The 21,635-nt window shown below is 46.0% G+C and overlaps 1 protein-coding gene across 1 annotated transcript in view; it reads left to right on the forward strand.

The window, feature by feature from the left end:
• GNB3 (G protein subunit beta 3) overlaps positions 1-21,366 on the forward strand; it is an 81,957-nt gene extending 60,591 nt beyond the window's left edge. Inside the window, exons 5-8 of the mRNA XM_053693073.1 lie at positions 8,429-8,495; positions 20,603-20,804; positions 20,963-21,179; positions 21,260-21,366. Coding sequence (XP_053549048.1) covers positions 8,429-8,495; positions 20,603-20,804; positions 20,963-21,179; positions 21,260-21,366 — 593 coding nt within the window. The remainder of the gene's footprint in view (positions 1-8,428; positions 8,496-20,602; positions 20,805-20,962; positions 21,180-21,259) is intronic.
• Positions 21,367-21,635: the final 269 nt, after the last annotated feature.

The raw sequence follows: 21,635 nt of genomic DNA on the forward strand, positions 1-21,635 counted from the left end.
CCCGGTTGTTTGACAAGTTGTTCTGGTTGTTCCAGGTGGATCGGTTCTTGTTCCTGGGACAGTCTCTCTGAATGTGCCCTTGTTGGTTACAAAGATGGCAACGGATAGCTGATCGAGTCTGGTATCGGGGAGGGGGTGGGTAGATTCCCCCTCCAGGATGGGGTAGCAGAGGTGTGGAAGCTGCAGTGGGGGTTGGGGTGACCCCAATACTGGAGCGTTGCTGTGTTCGTTGAGCTCTCCGAGTGTCTTGGTATTCGTCGGCCAAGGTTGCTGCGGTATGTACCGTGAACGGTTTTCGATCTCTCAGCCAGTTTTGCAATTCAGTGGACACCCCTTGGAAGAATTGCTCCATCAACAGGAGTTGTAAAAGGTCTTCCAACTGGGTGACTTGGGCTGCCTGCAACCAGCCTTTAGCGGCCCTGGTTAGCCGATGCGCCCACTCAGTGTGGGTATCTTTCTCCAGCTTCTTCAGGTCTCTGAACCGCTGTCGGTATGCCTCCGGGGTAATAGCACACCTAGTCAGGATGGCCTGTTTTACCTTCTGGTAGTCCCTGCTGTCCTCATCTGGCATGGTGCGGTAGGCTTCAGCGGCCCGCCCGGATAACTTGCCAGCCAGTAGGGGAACTTGGTCAGCGGTACTAATATTATGCAGTTGGCATAATCGCTCAAAGTCCTGTAGGTACCCATCGATATCCTCCGTGTCGGTATGATCCTTGAATGCGTGGTAGGGAATCTTAGCTTTCCCTGTACCAGCACTGGAGTGTACTGGTAGCCCCTCTCCGGGTCTCGGGGTGGTTTGTCGGGTCACCATCAAGTACTCCTGTACGTCTGCTGATGTCCGTGTCAGGAGCTCCTCCGAATGGGGTAGCGGAAAAAAGCCAACCGGGTCCGCATCTCTTTTTGGAATTCAGTTTCGTTGTTCGCCATGGGTACGGCCGTACCTGCTACCCGGTCTCCCTCCATGAGCTCTGCAATCAGCCTTGCTTTGGTTTTATTGCTGGCAATAATTCCTCTCGCCTCCAGTAATTCCTTCAATGCAGTTCTCTTTAGTCTGGTATAATCTGTCCCCATTCACCGTCTGTTCATATACATCACATGTCCTACGACTTGCAGTGGGGTTTGAATCCCGTTGCTTGCCACCAATTGTAGCAGAGAGGCAGTAGGATCTGTAATATCTTTTTGGTAAGCAGAGACAAGCAAGTAACTACTCTTGGTAATTGTAATAATAACCCCTTTCCACCAAGAACTAGACACATAGCTTGGGAGTCAACAACAACTAAATCTTCAACAGAAAAAACAAACAAACTTTTTAAAAACAGTCTCCCCTACAAGGGAGTTTAAACAGTAACATACATTTTAACCATTAGCCTAAATAACAATTCCTGCATAGTTCATAAGTGGCGAGGTTTGCCACACCCACCTGGATCATTGGTAAAATTATTCGTAGAGTCTCGATCTTTAATGATGGGACTCTGAGAAACTTGTTTAGACACTTGAGGTCTAAGATGGGTCTGAAAGTTCCCTCTTTTTTGGGAACCACAAATAGATTTGAGTAAAACCCCTGTCCCTGTTCCGATTTTAGAACGGGACAAATTACCCCCATGGTAAAAAGTTCTTTTACACAGCATAAGAACGCCTCTCTTTTTATCTGGTCTGCAGATAATCTTGAAAGATGAAATCTCCCCCTTGGGAGAAAGTCCTTTAATTCCAATTGATAACCGTTGGTCACTATTTCTAGTGCCCAGGGGTCCTGAACATCTCTTGGCCAAGCCTGGGCAAAGAAAGAGTCTGCCCCCTACTAGATCCAGTCCCGGATCCGGGGCCGCCCCTTCATGCTGTCTTAGTAGCAGCAGCAGGCTTTTTGGATTGTTTACCTTTATTCCAATTCTGGTTGGGTCTCCAGACTGACTTAGATTGGGAAAAATGCCCTTCCTGCTTTGTGGAGGAAGAGGAAGCAGGGGGTCCTCCTTTAAATTCCTAAAGGAACGAAAATTATTTTGTTTACCCCTCATCTTAACAGACTTATCCTGAGGTAGAGCATGGCCTTTACCTCCTGTAATGTCAGAAATGATTTCTTTCAATTCAGGCCCAAAAAGGGTCTTACCTTTAAAGGGAATAGCTAAAAGCTTAGTTTTTGATGACACATCAGCAGACCAAGATTTAAGCCATAACGCTCTACGCGCTAAAATAGCAAATCCTGCATTTTCGCAGCTAATTTAGCAATTTGAAAAGTGGCATCAGTAATAAAAGAATTAGCTAGCTTAAGAGCCTTAATTCTATCCAAAATATCTAATGGAGTCTCAACCTTAAGACTCTTCCAGAGCCTCAAAATAAAAGGCTGCTGCAGTAGTTACTGGAACAATGCAAGCCGTAGGTTGTAAAAGAAACCACTGATTTACAAATAATTTCTTTAAAAGACCCTCTAATTTTTTATCCATAGGATCTTTGAAAGCACAACTGTCCTCAATAGGTATAGTCGTACGCTTAGCCAGGGTAGATATAGCTCCCTCCACCTTAGGGACTGTTTGCCAAGAGTCCCGAATGGTGTCTGATATGGGAAACATTTTCTTAAAATTAGGAGGCGGAGAGAACGGTATACCTGGTCTATCCTATTTCTTCTTTACAATTTACAAAATTCTTTTAGGAACCGGAAAAACAGTGTAAGTAGGTACCTCTAGATATTTGTCTATCTTACACAATTTCTCTGGTGGTATCACAACAGGGTCACAATCATCCAGAGTCGCTAAAACCTCCCTTAGTAACAAGCAGAGGTGTTCAAGGTTAAATTTAAAGGATATAGTGTCCAAATCTGTCTGAGGTAACATTCCCTGAGTCTGAAATCTCTCCCTCAGACAGCAATTCCCTGACCCCCAACTCAGAGCATTGTGAGGGTACATCAGAAACAGCTAATAAAGCAGAGGATTCAGTATTCACATTAATACCTGACCTACTGCGTTTACCCTGTAACACTGGTAATTTAGATAATACCTCTGTAAGGGTAGTTGACATAACTGCAGCCATCTCCTGCAGAGTAAAATAATTAGACGCACTAGAGGTACTGGGCGTCGCTTGTGTGGGCGTTAAAGGTTGTGACACTTGGGGAGAATTGGATGGCATATCCTGATTTTCAAACTGAGAATCATCCTTAGGCACACTTTCTTGACCTAAAATATGCTCTTTACAATGTAAGGCACTTTCAGTACAAGAGGTACACAATGTAAGAGGGGGTTCCACAATGGCCTCTAAACACATAGAACACTGAGATTCCTCAATGTCAGACATGCTGAACAGACCAGTAAAAACCAACAAAAGTCGTTTAAACTCTAATAAATGCTTTAAACAATTATCAAAAAACGTGTACTGTGCCTTTCAAAAATAAAAAATTAACAATTTTTTCAAAAGTGCGTAAAAAATATTAATTTGTCTTCAAAATTAACACAATCCTAAATAAGGTTTCCAAAAATTATTGCACCCTAAATATTAAGGGAAGGATTAACTGCTAAACAGTATTTATAGCCATATATAATAAGTCAGCACAAAAATACCCTCTGCACCTCGCCACAGCTCTGCTGTGGCGCCCACCTGCCCCCAGGGTACTTCAAGAAGACAACAATCCGGAGAGGAAAGAACTCTGTTTAAGCCCCACCGGAGCTAAAGTCTGCTGCCTCCTAGCCAGATTACAGAGCGCGCCTGAGCGCGCGAAAATAAGCCCCGCCCATCAGGACCGATGACCGCGTAGGCCCAAACCACCGCAAGGAGTAGCGGTTACAACACTAGCCATGTGGAAACGATTACCCCTCAAGCACAAGCTACGGTTATAATGTGTATATACTAACCGCAATAAACAACTCCCAGTGTCTTAATAATGATCTTACAGCAAACAGCCATCTATCATAAGCTTGCCCATAAAAAATGTCATCAGAAAATAAATAGGTTTCAGTAACACACTTAAGATAGTTCCACTGCTTACCCCTTCCCTAACTGGGAATACATTTTCAGCCATTTTCTGACATACCAAGTCTCTGCAGAATAAAAAGGCTGCACATAACTCAATGCTGCTTGCAGCATGAATCGGTCTCCACACTGAAGATGTCTCCTGTATTACCTTCAGATCTGTGGCAACCAACATGGATCTTAGTTACAGCTGCTAAGATCATCAAAGTCAGGGCAGAATTCTTCTTCCAAATCCTCCTGAGGAAAACAGTACTCACCGGTACCATTTAAAATAAAAAACTTCTTGATTGAAGAAACACTAACACCTCACTTTACCTCTTCCTAGTATAACACAGGCAAAGAGAATGACTGGAGGTGGAGGAGGGGAGCTATATATACACAGCTCTGCTGTGGTGCTCTTTGCCACTTCCTGTTAGCAGGAGGATAATATCCCACAAGGATGAAATCCGTGTACTCGTCGTATCTTGTAGAAGAAAGGAAATTATCTGGTAAGTCATAATTTATGTTTACCTTCTTAATACAGGGAGAGTCCACAGCTGCATTCATTACTTGTGGGAAACGATAGCATTCATTGTCCTTCGTAGCATGGGTAACGGGAGGGTAAAAAAGAGAGGCGGCTCCTAATCTGAGGGCACCACAGCCTGCAAAACCTCTCACAAAGGCTGCTTCAGCAGAAGCAAAAACATCAAACTTGTAAAATTTTGAAAAAGTATGTAAGGAGGACCAGGTAGCACGTCTAATCCAAAGAGGCCTAATTTTAAGGCCGAAGAGGAAACCACTGCTCTCGTAGAATGAGCAGTAATCAGAGGAGGTTTAAGACCCGCTGACTCATATGCTAAGCGGATGATACTCCTCAACCAAAAAGATAAGGAAGTCGAAGAGGCCCTCTGACCCCTACACTTCCCAGAATAGATAACAGAGAAGAAGTTTGTCTAAATTCCTTTGTAGCCTGAAGATAGAACTTCAAGGCACGAACCACATCCAGATTATGCAGTACACATTCTTTCGATGAAGGATTAGGACATAATAAAGGAACCACAATTTCTTGATTGATGTTGCGATTTGACACAACCTTAGGAAGAAATCCTAAGTTAATTCGTAGAACAGCCTTATCAGCATGGAACACCAGATAAGGAGGGTCGCATTGCAAGACAGCAATCTCAGAGACTCTGTGCGCAGTAGCAATAGCTAGTAGAAAAAGAACTTTCCAAAACAAAAAACTTAATGTCAACCTTGTGCATAGGCTCAAACGGAGCCCGTTGCAAAACTTTAAGAACAAGATTTAAACTCCAAGGAGGAGCATTTTGATCTAAACACCAGCCTGATCCTAGTCAGAATCTTAACAAAAGACTGCATTCAGAAGCTCAGCGAGCCTCTTGTGCAGTAAAACAAACAGGGCCGAAATCTCTCCCTTTAAGGAACTAGCCGAGAGGCCCTTCTCCAGTCCAACCTGGAGAAAAGAAGGAATCCTGGCTACCTTTACTCTGTGCCAGGACAAACCACGCTCTTCACACCAGAATAAGTAGGTCCTCCACACCTTACGAAGGATGCGACGAGTAACCGGCTTATGAGCTTCAATGAGAGTATCAATAACACTCAGAAAACCCTCTCTTGGCTAAGACTAAGCATTCAATCTTCACGCAGTCAGCCTCAGAGAATCTATATTGTGATAAAGGGGTCTTGTTCCAGCAGATCCCTGTGATAAGGTAACCTCCAAGGAGGAGATGATGACATCCCCACTAGATCCACGAACCATATCCTTCGAGGCCACGATGGAGCAATCTATCACTGACGCCTGCTCCTGAAAGATTCGAGCCACCACTCAAGGAAGGAATGGTAATGGCAGGAAAAGAGAAATTAGATTGAACCTCGTATCGAGGTAATCTGTGCATATGCCTGAAGAAACGATCTGCTGACTGAGAAACACGTAGCACTTATTTTATGCACGTTAGTGCTGTAATCTTTTTAATGTTTTTTAATTAAAGTGTCAATTTGTTTTACATATTACTTCGTATCGTTTTTTATCATCTGTATCGAGTGGATTGTATCTTTAGCCACATCAGCGAGCTGGAGCGATGAGAGACTCCAGTTTGCCCCAATCAGCACATCTGAGTGCTGCAGTGTTTGCAAGTATACCATTTAGCGTGATTTATTTGATATCATTTGATATCTCACTGATCTGCACTAGGATTTGTGTGTAGTATGCCTCTTCTCACTCATATCCAGTATGGAGGTAAAGAGCTAAGGAAGGAGGAACCAGGACATCAACACGCTGTGTCAAACTCTGCCGGATCTGACGAGGTTAATATCAGTGAGCTGGAGCGCTGCCAGAACTTCAGCCTGTGCCCAACAGCACGACAAGTGCTGCTGTGTATGTGAGTACAATAGGAGCAAGTGGTTGTTTCTACTTTTGTACTTTAATTGATCTGCACAAGCAAGGGCCCCTTCTGTTTTTTTGTCTTTCCATTTGGAGGGAGCAGCTACTTGTATTCATTTTTGTTTCATTATTTAAGAAACTGTCTTCATTTAATCTGTGGGCCACAAGAATATAGTACACCATTGGATTACTGGAACTTCTGTTGGCGCCCCTGTATATTGGACTTGGTTCCTAATAGTTGAGTATATTCATATAGATAACACTGAGCTCATGCACGTGAAGTTACCCTGGAGTGAGAACTGAAAAAGGGGGCAGTCTGCTGAGGCATAGATACAAAATAATCAAAGAGGTAAAAAGTGTATTAATATAACTGTTGGTTATGCAAAACTGGGGAATTGGTAATAAAGGGATTATCTTTCTTTTTAAACAACAACAATTCTGGTGTTGACTGTCCCTTTAATAATGATTGCCATCAAATTTAGGACCCAGAGTTCGACTGGCAGCTCGGCCTTTAAAACCTCTAAAGTAGTCAAAACCTCCTTTAGTAGAAAGTGTAAACGTTCTGTCCTAAATCTAAAAATTGGATCCTGCACAGGTGGAGGATTATAGGCAGCAGACTCCAACCCTGAAAGTTCATACTCTGAAGTTTCAGAGAACCTCATCCTCGGATAACTGATCAGATATATCCGACAAATTACATGATGCCACCTGGGCAGGAGTGCAAGATTTAACCTTTTGCTTGCGCTTAGCAGTGCAAGAAAAAGCACTAATGGCCGCAGACACCACCGTATGAAACTGCGCAGTAACGTCTGGTGAAGAAAGGCCCTTTCAGATGGAGGATTAGCAATGCAATGGGAAGCTGCATGTGTATACAAACATGCATGTAGGGTGTGTACCACACTGGAAGAGGACTCCTCAGAGGTGGGCAGCTCAGTGGTATCAAACATGTCAACCTTATATAATCCCCTTATCAAGGCATATGGAACATAATTGAGAGGGCGGATATTCCAGAGCTCCCTCACAATATAAACAGGCTTTACTCTTTGAAATAGAAGGAGAACCCTCTAATGAATCAGAATCGTCCATGGCTAAAGTACAATATGCTGAGGACTACAGAAAAAACTAACTATTTTAAATTAAAAAAAAGCAGCACCTTTATACCCCCAATGGCTTTGCACCCACCACCCCCTATGACCCAGACAGAGATAAAAATCCTCTCCAGTAGTAACTCGGTCAAGAGAAAGGAAATGGAAGCCTCAACCCTTCCGGTCACATGGTGCGCAATGCAGGACCATCCCTGCTATGAGAAAAAGCGCACCAAGCTTTTAAGTTGCGCAACCTTCAAAGTGAAAGTGAAACCTGTATGTTCCATGTCAGCCTATGAGCCCATAAACATCTTACACAAAAAGCAGCATAAAATCAAATAAAGCATATATGATTAAACCCAATTGTTCATAATCCCCCTCAGGAGATATTAACCCTTGATTCCATATAGATAAAAGGAGCCACACTGTGACCCTGTCTTCTAGCGTTTGCAAAATGTGTAAAAAACGATCTTACCGGAATCTATGCCGTGGAACAGTAACACAGTCCTTCAAGTTTGCCAGATTGTAGCAGCGTTTCTGACATGGACTTGAGTGAAAAAAAAGCAGGCAGCAAAACTCGTCAACACCGATTGCTTAGGAGCTGTTAATATGAGTCTGGATGGTTTCGCAGAAAGACTCTCCCTGCATCTCCAGACTAACTTTTGTCAATGCTCTCACTGAGAGGCTGACAGGACTACTTAAAACTCCAGTCCCATCTCGAAGGGCAGATACCCCTCCTGAGGAACAAATCCGAAATCTTCTGACACTTCTCTGCCATCCTCCTGTGACGAAAGGCAAAGAATGACTGGGGATGAGGGAAGTGGGGGAGGTATTTAAGCCTTTGGCTGGGGTGTCTTTGCCTCCTCCTGGTGGCCAGGTTCTGTATTCCCACAAGTAAGGAATGCAGCTGTGGACACTCCCTGTATTAAGAAGGAAATATAAAGACTGTGCACATTTTGTTAATGGAAATTGAATTATGACTTAAGTCCCTTTAATTCTCTTTCCCCCTCAGGTTACCTCTCGTGTTGCAGATTTCTTGATGACAATCAGATTGTGACAAGCTCAGGAGATACAACCTGGTAAGAAACTAAACCACAAGGGTAGACAGTGAGGTCACTGTGTAAAACCCCCTGTGAGACACCCACTAGCGCTGCGTATAAACCCCCTGTGAGACACCCTCTAGAGCTACGTATAACCCCCCCTGTGAGACACCCTCTAGAGCTGCGTATAACCCCCCTGTGAGACACCCTCTAGAGCTGCGTATAACCCCAATGTGAAACACCCTCTAGCGCTGCGTATAAACCCCCTGTGAGACACCCTCTAGCGCTGCGTATAAACCCCCTGTGAGACACCCTCTAGCGCTGCGTATAAACCCCCTGTGAGACACCCTCTAGCGCTGCGTATAAACCCCCTGTGAGACACCCTCTAGCGCTGCGTATAAACCCCCTGTGAGACACCCTCTAGCGCTGCGTATAAACCCCCGTGAGACACCCTCTAGCGCTGCGTATAAACCCCATGTGAAACAGCCTCTAGCTCTGCGTATAAACCCCCTGTGAGACACCCTCTAGCGCTGCGTATAAAACCCCCTGTGAGACACCCTCTAGCGCTGCGTATAAACCCCATGTGAAACAGCCTCTAGCTCTGCGTATAAACCCCCTGTGAGACACCCTCTAGAGCTGCGTATAAACCCCCCTGTGAGACACCCTCTAGCGCTGCGTATAAACCCCCTGTGAGACACCCTCTAGCGCTGCGTATAAACCCCCTGTGAGACACCCTCTAGCGCTGCGTATAAACCCCCTGTGAGACACCCTCTAGCGCTGCGTATAAACCCCCTGTGAGACACCCTCTAGCGCTGCGTATAAACCCCCTGTGAGACACCCTCTAGCGCTGCGTATAAACCCCATGTGAAACAGCCTCTAGCTCTGCGTATAAACCCCCTGTGAGACACCCTCTAGCGCTGCGTATAAACCCCCCTGTGAGACACCCTCTAGCGCTGCGTATAAACCCCATGTGAAACAGCCTCTAGCTCTGCGTATAAACCCCCTGTGAGACACCCTCTAGAGCTGCGTATAAACCCCCCTGTGAGACACCCTCTAGCGCTGCGTATAAACCCCCTGTGAGACACCCTCTAGCGCTGCGTATAAACCCCCTGTGAGACACCCTCTAGCGCTGCGTATAAACCCCGTGAGACACCCTCTAGCGCTGCGTATAAACCCCCTGTGAGACACCCTCTAGCGCTGCGTATAAACCCCCTGTGAGACACCCTCTAACGCTGCGTATAAACCCCCTTGTGAGACACCCTCTAGAGCTGCGTATAACCCCCATGTGAGACACCCTCTAGCGCTGCGTATAAACCCCCTGACACCCTCTAGAGCTGCGTATAAACCCCCTTGTGAGACACCCTCTAGCGCTGCGTATAAACCCCCTGTGAGACACCCTCTAGCGCTGCGTATAAACCCCCTGTGAGACACCCTCTAGCGCTGTGTAAAACCCCCATGTGAAACAGCCTCTAGCGCTGCGTATAAACCCTGTGAGACACCCTCTAGAGCTGCGTATAACCCCCATGTGAGACACCCTCTAGCGCTGCGTATAAACCCCCTGACACCCTCTAGAGCTGCGTATAAACCCCCTTGTGAGACACCCTCTAGCGCTGCGTATAAACCCCGTGAGACACCCTCTAGCGCTGCGTATAAACCCCCTGTGTGAGACCCTCTAGAGCTGCGTATAACCCCCATGTGAGACACCCTCTAGCGCTGCGTATAAACCCCCTGTGAGACACCCTCTAGCGCTGCGTATAAACCCCTTGTGAGACACCCTCTAGCGCTGCGTATAAACCCCCTGTGAAACAGCCTCTAACGCTGCGTATAAACCCCCTGTGAGACACCCTCTAGAGCTGCGTATAAACCCCCTGTGAGACACCCTCTAGAGCTGCGTATAAACCCCCTGTGAGACACCCTCTCACAGGGGGGTTTATACGCAGCGCTAGAGGGTGTCTCACAAGGGGGTTTATACGCAGCGTTAGAGGCTGTTTCACATGGGGGTTATACCCAGTGCTAGAGGGTGTCTCACAGGGGGGTTTATACGCAGCGCTAGACACCCTCTAGCACTGGGTATAACCCCCATGTGAAACAGCCTCTAACGCTGCGTATAAACCCCCTTGTGAGACACCCTCTAGCGCTGCGTATAAACCCCCTGTGAGACACCCTCTAGCGCTGCGTATAAACCCCCTGTGAGACACCCTCTAGCGCTGCGTATAAACCCCCCTGTGAGACACCCTCTAGCACTGCGTATAGCCCCCATGTGAAACAGCCTCTAACGCTGCGTATAAACCCCCTTGAGACACCCTCTAGCGCTGCGTATAAACCCCCTGTGAGACACCCTCTAGAGCTGCGTATAACCCCCATGTGAAACAGCCTCTAACGCTGCGTATAAACCCCCTTGTGAGACACCCTCTAGCGCTGCGTATAAACCCCCTGTGAGACACCCTCTAGAGCTGCGTATAAACCCCGTGAGACACCCTCTAGCGCTGCGTATAAACCCCCTGTGAGACACCCTCTAGCGCTGCGTATAAACCCCGTGAGACACCCTCTAGAGCTACGTATAACCCCCCCGTGAGACACCCTCTAGAGCTGCGTATAACCCCCCTGTGAGACACCCTCTAGAGCTGCGTATAACCCCCCTGTGGGACACCCTCTAGAGCTGCGTATAACCCCCCTTGTGAGACACCCTCTAGCGCTGCGTATAACCCCCTGTGAGACACCCTCTAGCGCTGCGTATAACCCCCTGTGAGACACCCTCTAGCGCTGCGTATAAACCCCCCTGTGAAACACCCTCTAGCGCTGCGTATAAACCCCATGTGAAACAGCCTCTAGCTCTGCGTATAAACCCCCTGAGAGACACCCTCTAGAGCTGCGTATAAACCCCCCTGTGAGACACCCTCTAGCGCTGCGTATAAACCCCCTGTGAGACACCCTCTAGCGCTGCGTATAAACCCCGTGAGACACCCTCTAGCGCTGCGTATAAACCCCCTGTGAGACACCCTCTAGCGCTGCGTATAAACCCCCTGTGAGACACCCTCTAGCGCTGCGTATAAACCCCGTGAGACACCCTCTAGCGCTGCGTATAAACCCCCTGTGAGACACCCTCTAGCGCTGTGTAAAACCCCCATGTGAAACAGCCTCTAGCGCTGCGTATAAACCCTGTGAGACACCCTCTAGAGCCGCGTATAACCCCCATGTGAGACACCCTCTAGCGCTGCGTATAAACCCCCTGTGAGACACCCTCTAGCGCTGCGTATAAACCCCCTGTGAGACACCCTCTAGCGCTGCGTATAAACCCCCTGTGAGACACCCTCTAACGCTGCGTATAAACCCCCTTGTGAGACACCCTCTAGAGCTGCGTATAACCCCCATGTGAGACACCCTCTAGCGCTGCGTATAAACCCCCTGACACCCTCTAGAGCTGCGTATAAACCCCCTTGTGAGACACCCTCTAGCGCTGCGTATAAACCCCCTGTGAAACACCCTCTAGCGCTGCGTATAAACCCAGTGAGACACCCTCTAGCGCTGCGTATAAACCCCCTGTGAGACACCCTCTAGCGCCGTGTAAAACCCCCATGTGAAACAGCCACTAGGCGCTGCGTATAAACCCTGTGAGACACCCTCCAGAGCTGCGTATAACCCCCATGTGAGACACCCTCTAGCGCTGCGTATAAACCCCCTGACACCCTCTAGCGCTGCGTATAAACCCCCTGTGAGACACCCTCTAGCGCTGCGTATAAACCCCCTTGTGAGACACCCTCTAGCGCTGCGTATAAACCCCCTGTGTGAGACCCTCTAGAGCTGCGTATAACCCCCATGTGAGACACCCTCTAGCGCTGCGTATAAACCCCCTGTGAGACACCCTCTAGAGCTGCGTATAAACCCCGTGAGACACCCTCTAGCGCTGCGTATAAACCCCCTTGTGAGACACCCTCTAGCGCTGCGTATAAACCCCCTTGTGAGACACCCTCTAGCGCTGCGTATAAACCCCCTGAGACACCCTCTAGCGCTGCGTATAAACCCAGTGAGACACCCTCTAGCGCTGCGTATAAACCCAGTGAGACACCCTCTAGCGCTGCGTATAAACCCAGTGAGACACCCTCTAGCGCTGCGTATAAACCCAGTGAGACACCCTCTAGCGCTGCGTATAAACCCAGTGAGACACCCTCTAGAGCTGCGTATAAACCCTGTGTGACACCCTCTAGCACTGCGTATAACCCCAGTGAGACACCCTCTAGCACTGCGTATAACCCCAGTGAGACACCCTCTAGCTCTGCATATAAACCCAGAGACACCCTCTAGCTCTGCATATAAACCCAGAGACACCCTCTAGTGCTGTGTATAACCTTCGTGAGACACCCTCTAGCTCTGCATATAAACCCCATGAGACACCCTCTAGTGCTGCGTATAAACCCCCCTGTGAGACACCCTCTAGCTCTGCATATAAACCCCATGAGACACCCTCTAATGCTGCGTATAATCCCCGTGACACACCCTCTAGCGCTGCTTATAAACCCCCCTGTGAGACACCCTCTAGCGCCGTGTATAAACCCTGTGAGACACCCTCTAGCGCTGCATATAAACCAGTGAGACACCCTCTAGCACTGCGTATAACCCCCTTGTGAGACACCCTCTAGCACTGCATAAAAAAAAAAACCCTGTGAAACGCCCTCTAGCTCTGCTTATAAACCCCGTGAGACACCCTCTAGTGCTGTGCATAATCCCCGTGAGACACCCTCTAGCGCTGCGTAAAAAAACCCTGTGAAACACCCTCTAGCGCTGTGTATAACCCCCCTGTGAGACACCCTCTAGCGCTGCGTATAAACCACGAGACACCCTCTAGTGCTGCGTATAACCCTCATGAGACACCCTCTAGCTCTGCATATAAACCCGAGACACCCTCTAGCTCTGCATATAATCCCCCTGTGAGACACCCTCTAGCACTGCGTATAACCCCAGTGACACCCTCTAGCACTGCGTATAACCCCAGTGACACCCTCTAGCACTGCGTATAACCCCAGTGACACCCTCTAGCTCTGCATATAAACCCAGAGACACCCGCTAGTGCTGTGTATAACCTTCGTGAGACACCCTCTAGCTCTGCATATAAACCCCATGAGACACCCTCTAGTGCTGCGTATAAACCCCCGTGAGACACCCTCTAGTGCTGCGTATAATCCCTGTGAGACACCCTCTAGCTCTGCATATAAACCCCATGAGACACCCTCTAGTGCTGCGTATAATCCCCGTGACACACCCTCTAGCGCCGTGTATAAACCCTGTGAGACACCCTCTAGCACTGCATATAAACCAGTGAGACACCCTCTAGCACTGTGTATAAACCCCCTGTGAGACACCCTCTAGAACTGCGTATAACCCCCTTGTGAGACACCCTCTAGCACTGCGTAAAAAAACCCTGTGAAACACCCTCGAGCGCCGTGTATAACCCCCCTGTGAGACACCCTCTAGCGCTGCGTATAAACCCAGTGAAACACCCTCTAGCACTGGGTATAACCCCTGTGAGACACCCTCTAGCGCTGCGTATAAACCCCCTGTGAAACTCTAGCCCTGCGTATAAACCCGAGACACCCTCTAGCGCTGCGTATAAACCTCTGAGACACCCTCTAGCGCTGCGTATAAATCCCCTGTGAGACACCCTCTAGCATTGCGTATAAACCCTCTGTGAGACACCCTCTAGCTCTGCGTATAAACCCCCTGTGAGACACCCTCTAGCGCTGTGTATAATCCCCCTGTGAGACACACTCTAGCACTGCGTATAACCACCGAGAGACACCCTCTAGCTCTGCATATAATCCCCCCCGTGAGACACCCTCTAGCGCCACGTATAAACCCCTTGTGAGACACCCTCTAGCGCTGCGTAAAAAAACCCTGTGAAACACCCTCTATCGCTGCGTATAAACCTTGTAAGACACCCTCTGGCACTGCGTATAAACCCTCTGTGAAACACCCTTTAGAGCTGCGTATAAATCCCGTGACACCCTCTAGCGCTGCGTATAAACCTCTGTGAGACACCCTCTAGCGCTGCGTATAAATCCCCTGTGAGACACCCTCTAGCATTGCGTATAAACCCTCTGTGAGACACCCTCTAGCTCTGCGTATAAACCCCCTGTGAGACACCCTCTAGCGCTGTGTATAATCCCCCTGTGAGACACACTCTAGCACTGCGTATAACCACTGAGAGACACCCTCTAGCTCTGCATATAATCCCCCCCGTGAGACACCCTCTAGCGCCACGTATAAACCCCTTGTGAGACACCCTCTAGCGCTGCGTAAAAAAAACCCTGTGAAACACCCTCTATCGCTGCGTATAAACCTTGTAAGACACCCTCTGGCACTGCGTATAAACCCTCTGTGAAACACCCTTTAGAGCTGCGTATAAATCCCGTAAGACACCCTCTAGCGCTGCGTATAAACCCCGTAAGACACCCTCTAGCGCTTCGTATAAACCCGTAAGACACGCAGCGCTAGAGGGTGTCTCACAGAGGTTTATACGCAGCGCTAGAGGGTGTCTCACGGGGTTTATACGCAGCGCTAGAGGGTGTCTCACAGGGGGTTTATATGTAGTGCTAGAGGCTGTTTCACATGGCGGTTATACGCAGCGCTAGGGGGTGTCTCACAGGGGGGTTATACACAGACCTAGAGGGTGTCTCACAGGGTTTATACGCAGAGCTAGAGGGTGTCCCAGAGGGGGTTTATACGCAGCACTAGAGGGTGTCTCACAGGGGGGTTATACGCAGTGCTAGAGGGTGTCTCACAGGGTTTATACGCAGCGCTAGAGGGTGTCTCACAGGGGGGTTATACACAGACCTAGAGGGTGTATCACGGGGTTTATACGCAGTGCTAGAGGGTGTCTCACAGGGTTTATACGCAGCGCTAGAGGGTGTCTCACAGGGGGGTTATACGCAGCGTAACAGAAAAAGAGAACCAATGGCACTACTTTTTAGGATAAAAAATAAGCTCTAGATCTCTATATGTGACGGACTTGGGAGTATATCCCGGATCAGTACTATGTAATAGAAGAGTCTGTGGTGCTGTGTACTGTATATAGACTTTGAAGGCTGGATGTGGTTAAAGGGATAACCACAAGAAAGAGTACACTTGTAGCACTCGAGAGCTTAATGTGATGTAGTTAAATTTATCACAAGGCTCAATGTGGTGCAATAGTTAGACAACACTAGTCTCCAAATATACTAAACCTAACTAAATTAAAACTTAACGTTTATTTATTACACAGTGCTAAAATTTGCGGAAAACAAAGATTAAAAACACTAACCAAAATTGGTGCTAGATGGAATAAAAGAGATCAGTGTAGTAGGCTAATGATACCAAGGTGAGGGTCTCTATATATTAGTCTCTTGAAGGGAGACCGTATAGTATAGATATAATCAACAAGGGATTGTGTGTACTTATGGACAGAGTACTGATCTGTGTTAGGTGTATAATAAGTTTTGATACGCCAGTGATTGTATGAAAGTATGAGCTGCAGCTCCCCTGAAATAGCTATTACTAAGTGTAACCTGCCTTAAGATTCAATATCCCTCCATTAAGATTAAGACAGTTAAAATGATGTTATAACTGTGGTATGGTTACAGGCGGTGGAATTATAGATTGACTCAGGAAAATTAAAGTAAACACTGTTGTAAGTTCTCTCAATAATAGTCTAATATACACACACTGTGGTGGTATTAGGTAAATTGAGGTATATCATAATCCCTGTCTTGTTCGCCTACCCATAAATTATGCCACCTATGGGTACAGTGGTATTGTAGAATGTAGACAGCAGGGCTGATGAGTGTTAAATATTACTAACCTGAGTTTCTAAATGGGCTTACATAAAGAAACGTGGTATGTTTTATTTGCTTTGTTATAGTATTAATTGTCAGATTCTCACATACTACGATTATGCATTTATGTCGCCCAGTGGTGGTTGTTTCATACATGTACTTAGTTGTATAGTATAGCTGATAGAGATATTTATATAGCTGGGAATTCAATTATATAATGTAACTTATTAGTTGTGGATACTAAGTTCCAAGTTCAATTGATGCAGTGATATGTATTACATATTTTATTGCATTGTAACTGTTTCAATTGTGCTTATGTGAACATTGATTACATTAGGTATCATAGCTCATTTATTGAGGGTACAAACTTGTAATTTTGTTTTAAGCAAGCCAGGCTTTAAATGGATATATAGGCTTAATTGTTGTGTCACAGTTTAAAGATAAACAGTTTTGTATTGACTTGCATTCAAATATGAGTGCTTTTCCAATTTCATATTATAGTTACTGATAAACAGTTTATCTAACATTATTAACTATATTCTATGATTCTGTTGCTTGATGTTTGAAGGTGATTTTATCCTTCAATCTATTGTGACATTCAAAAGTTTGGGTGTTTTACTAGATCACGTTTTAAATTTAAGCACATTAGTTGTCAGTATACTTGAACAAATAATTGAGATATAAATTTATTCAACATTCGAGTTTGAACTACCTGCAACCTTTCAGTTAAAGTTTTATGGCTTTTAACATATAATAGAAAAAATTCTAGTTTCCCCTCTTAATCATATAATTTGATAATGTTTTAGCGATATCTGAATTTCGAATGACTAAGATTCAATAATTTTTATACATTTAAAGATCACAGTGTTGATATCCTGTGGAATATCTCACACTAATACTCTGCTAGTATCTAAATTTTGAGTAACTAAGATTCAATAGTCTTTATACATTTCAAGATCACAGTGTTGATATCCTGTGAAATATCTCACACCAATACTCTGCTGGTAAGCGTTATTGCTGTAACGCCATAAAACAGATCTGCTGCTGGTTATAAGCTGGCGGGTAATGCCCGATATCTGTGTTACCAAGTTTTGGCGCTTTCGTATTTAAATTAGCTGACCGTTAGGGCAGTATCGCTCCTAAACGGTAATTATAGATTGGAAAGTAGCCAGTATTTCTTAAACCATAAGCCAGCCTATTATACCAATAGCCTCCCTTGGTTTCGTATAGATTCAATAAAGACACATATATATATAGCCTAATTATAGTAACTAGTTTGCATGCTAGCACTGATGATGGTTAGCTTCTAAAATACAGGAGCTCGCAATGACTCCTCACCATTTCCCTAAATCCTTAACATGTTTCGCCGTCTAACACGGCTTTTTCAAAGGGTTAAGCCGTGTTAGACGGCGAAACATGTTAGGGATTTAGGGAAATGGTGAGGAGTCATTGCGAGCTCCTGTATTTTAGAAGCTAACCATCATCAGTGCTAGCATGCAAACTAGTTACTATAATTAGGCTATATATATATATATGTGTCTTTATTGAATCTATACGAAACCAAGGGAGGCTATTGGTATAATAGGCTGGCTTATGGTTTAAGAAATACTGGCTACTTTCCAATCTATAATTACCGTTTAGGAGCGATACTGCCCTAACGGTCAGCTAATTTAAATACGAAAGCGCCAAAACTTGGTAACACAGATATCGGGTATTACCCGCCAGCTTATAACCAGCAGCAGATCTGTTTTATGCCGTTACAGCAATAACGCTTACCAGCAGAGTATTGGTGTGAGATATTTCACAGGATATCAACACTGATCTTGAAATGTATAAAAATTATTGAATCTTAGTTACTCAAAATTTAGATACTAGCAGAGTATTAGTGTGAGATATTCCACAGGATATCAACACTGATCTTTAAATGTATAAAAATTATTGAATCTTAGTCATTCGAAATTCAGATATCGCTCAATGTTCACATAAGCACAATTGAAACAGTTACAATGCAATAAAATATGTAATACATATCACTGCATCAATTGAACTTGGAACTTAGTATCCACAACTAATAAGTTACATTATATAATTGAATTCCCAGCTATATAAATATCTCTATCAGCTATACTATACAACTAAGTACATGTATGAAACAACCACCACTGGGCGACATAAATGCATAATCGTAGTATGTGAGAATCTGACAATTAATACTATAACAAAGCAAATAAAACATACCACGTTTCTTTATGTAAGCCCATTTAGAAACTCAGGTTAGTAATATTTAACACTCATCAGCCCTGCTGTCTACATTCTACAATACCACTGTACCCATAGGTGGCATAATTTATGGGTAGGCGAACAAGACAGGGATTATGATATACCTCAATTTACCTAATACCACCACAGTGTGTGTATATTAGACTATTATTGAGAGAACTTACAACAGTGTTTACTTTAATTTTCCTGAGTCAATCTATAATTCCACCGCCTGTAACCATACCACAGTTATAACATCATTTTAACTGTCTTAATCTTAATGGAGGGATATTGAATCTTAAGGCAGGTTACACTTAGTAATAGCTATTTCAGGGGAGCTGCAGCTCATACTTTCATACAATCACTGGCGTATCAAAACTTATTATACACCTAACACAGATCAGTACTCTGTCCATAAGTACACACAATCCCTTGTTGATTATATCTATACTATACGGTCTCCCTTCAAGAGACTAATATATAGAGACCCTCACCTTGGTATCATTAGCCTACTACACTGATCTCTTTTATTCCATCTAGCACCAATTTTGGTTAGTGTTTTTAATCTTTGTTTTCCGCAAATTTTAGCACTGTGTAATAAATAAACGTTAAGTTTTAATTTAGTTAGGTTTAGTATATTTGGAGACTAGTGTTGTCTAACTATTGCACCACATTGAGCCTTGTGATAAATTTAACTACATCACATTAAGCTCTCGAGTGCTACAAGTGTACTCTTTCTTGTGGTTATCCCTTTAACCACATCCAGCCTTCAAAGTCTATATACAGTACACAGCACCACAGACTCCATTACATAGTACTGATCCGGGATATACTCCCAAGTCCGTCACATATAGAGATCTAGAGCTTATTTTTTATCCTAACAAGTAGTGCCATTGGTTCTCTTTTTCTGTTATGCTGCGTATAACCCCCCTGTGAGACACCCTCTAGCGCTGCGTATAAACCCTGTGAGACACCCTCTAGCACTGCGTATAAACCCCCTGTGATACACCCTCTAGCGCTGCGTATAACCCCCCTGTGAGACACCCTCTAGCGCTGCGTATAAACCCCCTCTGGGACACCCTCTAGCACTGCGTATAAACCACGTGAGACACCCTCTAGGTCTGTGTATAACCCCCCTGTGAGACACCCTCTAGCACTGCGTATAACACCCCTGTGAGACACCCTCTTGCGCTGCGTATAACCCCCCTGTGAGACACCCCCTAGCGCTGCGTATAAACCCACTGTGGGACACCCTCTAGGGCTGCGTATAACTCCCCTGTGATACACCCTCTAGCGCCGTGTATAAACCCCCTGTGAGACACCCTCTAGCTCTGCATATAAACCCCCTGTGAGACTCCCTCTAGCGATGCGTATAAACCCCGAGACACCCTCTAGCGCTGCGTATAACCCCCCTGTGAGACACCCTCTAGCGCTGCGTATAACCCCCCCTGTGAGACACCCTCTAGTGCTGCGTATAACCCCCTGTGAGACACCCTCTAGAGCTACGTATAACCCCCCCTGTGAGACACCCTCTAGCGCTGCGTATAAACCTCCTGTGAGACACCCTCTAGCGCTGCGTATAAACCCCGTGAGACACCCTCTAGCTCTGCGTATAAACCCCCTGTGATACACCCTCTAGTGATGCGTATAAACCCCCTGTGAGACACCCTCTAGCACTGCGTATAACCCCCCTGTGAGACACCCTCTAGCGCTGCGTATAACCCCCCTGTGAGACACCCTCTAGCGCTGCGTATAAACCCCCCGAGACACCCACTAGCGCTGCGTATAAACCCCCTGTGAGACACCCACTAGCGCTGCGTATAATCCCCCTGTGAGACACCCTCTAGCGCTGCATATAACCTCGTGAGACACCCTCTAACTCTGCGTATAAACCCCGTGAGACACCCTCTAGCTCTGCGTATAAACCCCGTGAGACACCCTCTAGCTCTGCGTATAAACCCTGTGAGACACCCTCTAGCTCTGCGTATAAACCCCCTGTGATACACCCTCTAGCGCTGCGTATAACCCCCCTGTGAGACACCCTCTAGCGCTCCATATAACTTCCCTGTGTTCCTCCTGCAGTGCTCTCTGGGACATTGAGACAGGACAGCAGAAAACAGTGTTTACAGGGCACACAGGGGACTGCATGAGTCTGGCAGTATCCCCTGATTTTAACCTGTTTGTTTCTGGAGCTTGTGACGCCAGCGCCAAACTGTGGGATGTGCGGGAAGGGGAGTGTCGACAAACCTTCACTGGACATGAGTCAGACATAAACGCCATTTGTGTAAGTACATGTTGCACGCACACAATGTAGGCATTAGGTGAAGTTATTTGCAGCTTTTATTGTTAGGGTGGTCATGGATAGGTAGAGACTTGTATGATTAGGTGCAGTATAGCAGCTGGGTGGACATTGGCAGCATCCTGACCTAACCCTATACACAGTTTTTCCCCAGTGGTCAAGCAGTCTGCACAGGTTCTGATGATGCCACATGTCGTCTATTTGATCTGCGTGCAGACCAGGAGCTGAGTGTTTATTCTCAGGACAGCATTATCTGCGGAATCACCTCAGTGGCATTTTCACGAAGTGGGCGCCTTCTTCTTGCTGGATATGATGATTTCAACTGTAATATCTGGGACTCTCTGAAAGGAGAGCGCATAGGTCAGTCAATAGGATAGTGGTCATTTTTCTAATGTTCCATAAGAGGATACTACTGACTGTACTGTATTGTATTTACTTAGGTGTTCTCTCTGGCCACGATAACCGAGTGAGCTGCTTAGGGGTCACATCTGATGGGATGGCTGTGGCTACTGGATCATGGGACAGCTTTCTGAAGATCTGGAACTAGGCGGATACCAAACATGACTCCTACACCAGCCACACCCTTACCCCTTTCTAATCACTAACCCCTCACCCAGCATCTTCTCCCCCAGACATGGGCTCAATGCTGCCTTGCTTAAAGGGACAGTATACACTCATTTTCATATAACTGCATGTAATAGACACTACTATAAAGAATAAGATGCACAGATACTGATAAAAATCCAGTAAAAAAACGGTTTAAAAACTTACATAGAAACTCAGTTTAGCTCTGTTGAAAAGGTAGCTGGAAAGCCC

This window comes from Bombina bombina, chromosome 9 (assembly GCF_027579735.1).
Source record: "Bombina bombina isolate aBomBom1 chromosome 9, aBomBom1.pri, whole genome shotgun sequence".
NCBI lineage: Eukaryota > Metazoa > Chordata > Amphibia > Anura > Bombinatoridae > Bombina > Bombina bombina.